The sequence below is a fragment of the Loa loa genome (assembly GCF_000183805.2).
Source record: "Loa loa unplaced genomic scaffold supercont3.58, whole genome shotgun sequence".
Lineage (NCBI taxonomy): Eukaryota > Metazoa > Nematoda > Chromadorea > Rhabditida > Onchocercidae > Loa > Loa loa.
In genome coordinates, this window is record NW_018108238.1 from 617 (window position 1) to 3,132 (window position 2,516).

At 38.1% G+C, this 2,516-nt stretch overlaps 1 protein-coding gene across 1 annotated transcript; it reads left to right on the forward strand.

The window, feature by feature from the left end:
• Positions 1-621: 621 nt before the first annotated feature.
• LOAG_03519 (hypothetical protein) lies at positions 622-2,168 on the forward strand (the record flags this gene model as incomplete). The annotated part of the gene is made up of 3 exons (XM_003139056.2): positions 622-998; positions 1,406-1,946; positions 2,058-2,168. 3 exons carry the CDS (start codon positions 622-624, stop codon positions 2,166-2,168), a joined length of 1,029 nt encoding a protein of 342 aa, XP_003139104.2.
• Between the last annotated feature and the right edge of the window lie 348 nt (positions 2,169-2,516).

Consider the following 2,516-nt stretch of genomic DNA (forward strand, 5'->3'; position numbering starts at 1 on the left):
CTTCCTGCCTTATGTTCGGCAATGCTAATGTGTAAAAGATTGGGCAGCAGGGAGGAATGTTTCGGCTCGTAACTTTCTTCCTGAACGAGCAATGCACTTGCTTGTTGCTCCTTGATTACTGGTTCGTTCCTAAACCATTTGTTTCTGTATGTACTGCAGAATAGAATAGTGCTGGAGCCATTGCTTTAAAGCAAACTATTGTTGATCAAGGATCATATATATTTCAATAGTTATTTCCTCTTAAATAATTCGGCCTTTAACAGTTCTGTCATCCCACTGGAATCGATCAAGAAAGTGCTGTAGTACAATGGAAAAGTTTTCGCTTGAACCTTTCTCATAAATGAAGCACCACTTGAATTTCTTTATTACACATCAAGGAAGCAAATGCCAATATTGTGGGAACTAAATGAATTCTAAGGACTTTACCGTCGCCCAAATGATAAAGGTAGTCGAGATATCATTGTTGGATTCGGAATCTCATTCCAATGTTAGTAAGATAGGACACCAGAAAATTATTTTTCGGGCTTCTTTTTTAAATAATCCACCCGTCGTTTTGTAGAAAACTGATGTTTTCAGACAACAAGGCAATCGATTTCATTCGTATCAGTGTTATACGTATCAATGTATAACAATTTTCAATATCTTGTATTATTAGTATTAATAGCAATTAGATATAACCATCACGAGTTTATTCATCATGCTTTGTATCATACCAGTTTCCCAAATTTAGTTACGGGAACGAGTCCTGTCATAGCCGAATGTCAACAGCAGCACCAATTCAAAAGTTGTTCCTCTAATTGCGCATCCACCTTGCATGCTTTTCGTCTTATTGTACCTCGACAACAAGCAACAGCTGTAAAAGATGTAGCATGCCAGTGTGATGATGGTGACAGTAATGATAACAATGATAACAATGGCAGTAATTGTGGTTGCAGCTCAAATGATGGTTTTTTTCCATCGTTATCGTTACCTGTTAAAATCGGCGTTTTATACAAAAGGTATGTGGAAAAATGACATTTCCATAATTCCTAAAACTGCTGTATGTAAACAGCGATTACAATAATGAGGTAGCTGCTTAACTGTGTTGGAGTGAATTTGAGGAGTTCGTAGGATGTATCGAGAATTTCGGCAAAGTCCAAATTATACTACAGAATTTCTTCAACATTAAGCATATCTAGTAGGCCATCGCGTATATATTCATTTCATGAATGAAAAACTCGTAGAGTTCATTACGCTTGATTTTCAGGAAGTCTACACTTAAGCTGCACCAGACAGAAACTGTTTTTAAAAATTGTTTAAATTGTGCATGAACGATTCAACCACTTGTTTGTAATGGCAGTTGTTTACAGTTAACACACCCTTTTCTATTTACACCTTTTCTTCCCCTTAATGTTTATACTTTAAGACAGCTGGTAACATTTCATCCAACGTTAAGTTGCATGAAACTGTTGAACGACTTAGAAAGTGAAAATGCACCATTGTTTGCTGGTGCTATCTGTGAGTCTTCGCTGTCATCTCTGGCGCAATCAAACGGACAGAAGACGCTTGAGTACTTAGATTGTCGCAATCATGCTCCTGTGACTTCTGGTGCTACCGCTCACATTACGCCATTACCGGTTACGGTAACAACCACTGAGACTATTACTGAACAGCATGAATCAAAAAGTGCTTTTACGGCTACTGTCAACGACATTCCAACTAGGAAAATGACGTTGGCATCATCTTATGATGTCACCGTCGTTCGGGTTCGACGCCTAACATTATCACGTTCGGCTAGTGATTCTAAATTGTGCATCGGAACTGGGCCACAGCCAGAACTTGGGCTGGCTGACATCCAACCATGTGACGCACGTTGTAAAGCTGTTGATGAATTAAGTCGTGTAACTGCAGATATCGCTGCCGAGAATCCAGATATAATCCGTTTCCAACAAGTACTCAATTCATGGGTAAGTCTTTTTTCCCAAAAAGTCGATTTTAAAATTGAAAACTGAAAAAAGTCGATTTTAGTTGCCAAGTTGAAAACTGAAAATCTTCGAGAATAATCATCGATATCATAGCTGTATAGAATTACCATAGAACGTCAACTAAAAATTGTTCGAACTGGTAGGGAGATGAAGTGCTTGCCTCCAATATTGGCTCCACTTGATCTTCGCGTAGAAAGCGTTTGAAGAATGCTGTGGAACACTTTGTACCCAAAGGAATGCATTGCTGAAGGATATTTTAAACTTATTTCCAAAAGTTAGACATAGTGAGAGTTGCAGGATGGCTGTTGGAATGATAAATTTGTGTGCTTCGTTATAGTCTTCCGGATGATGGCTAAAATTCTCATCAACGAAAAATAAGTAGGAAGTTGCTTTTCTATTGCCAATCGCCAGACAAGGAATTTGCACTCTAAATCATGCGTTTTTTTGAGGAGTGTTTTCCATTTGATAGTGGTTGTGTGGGTAAGCAGGCATTCGAAATTGCACTTTCAAATTGTTTTAAAATTTAAGTGAACTGAGATGAAAAGGTCACAA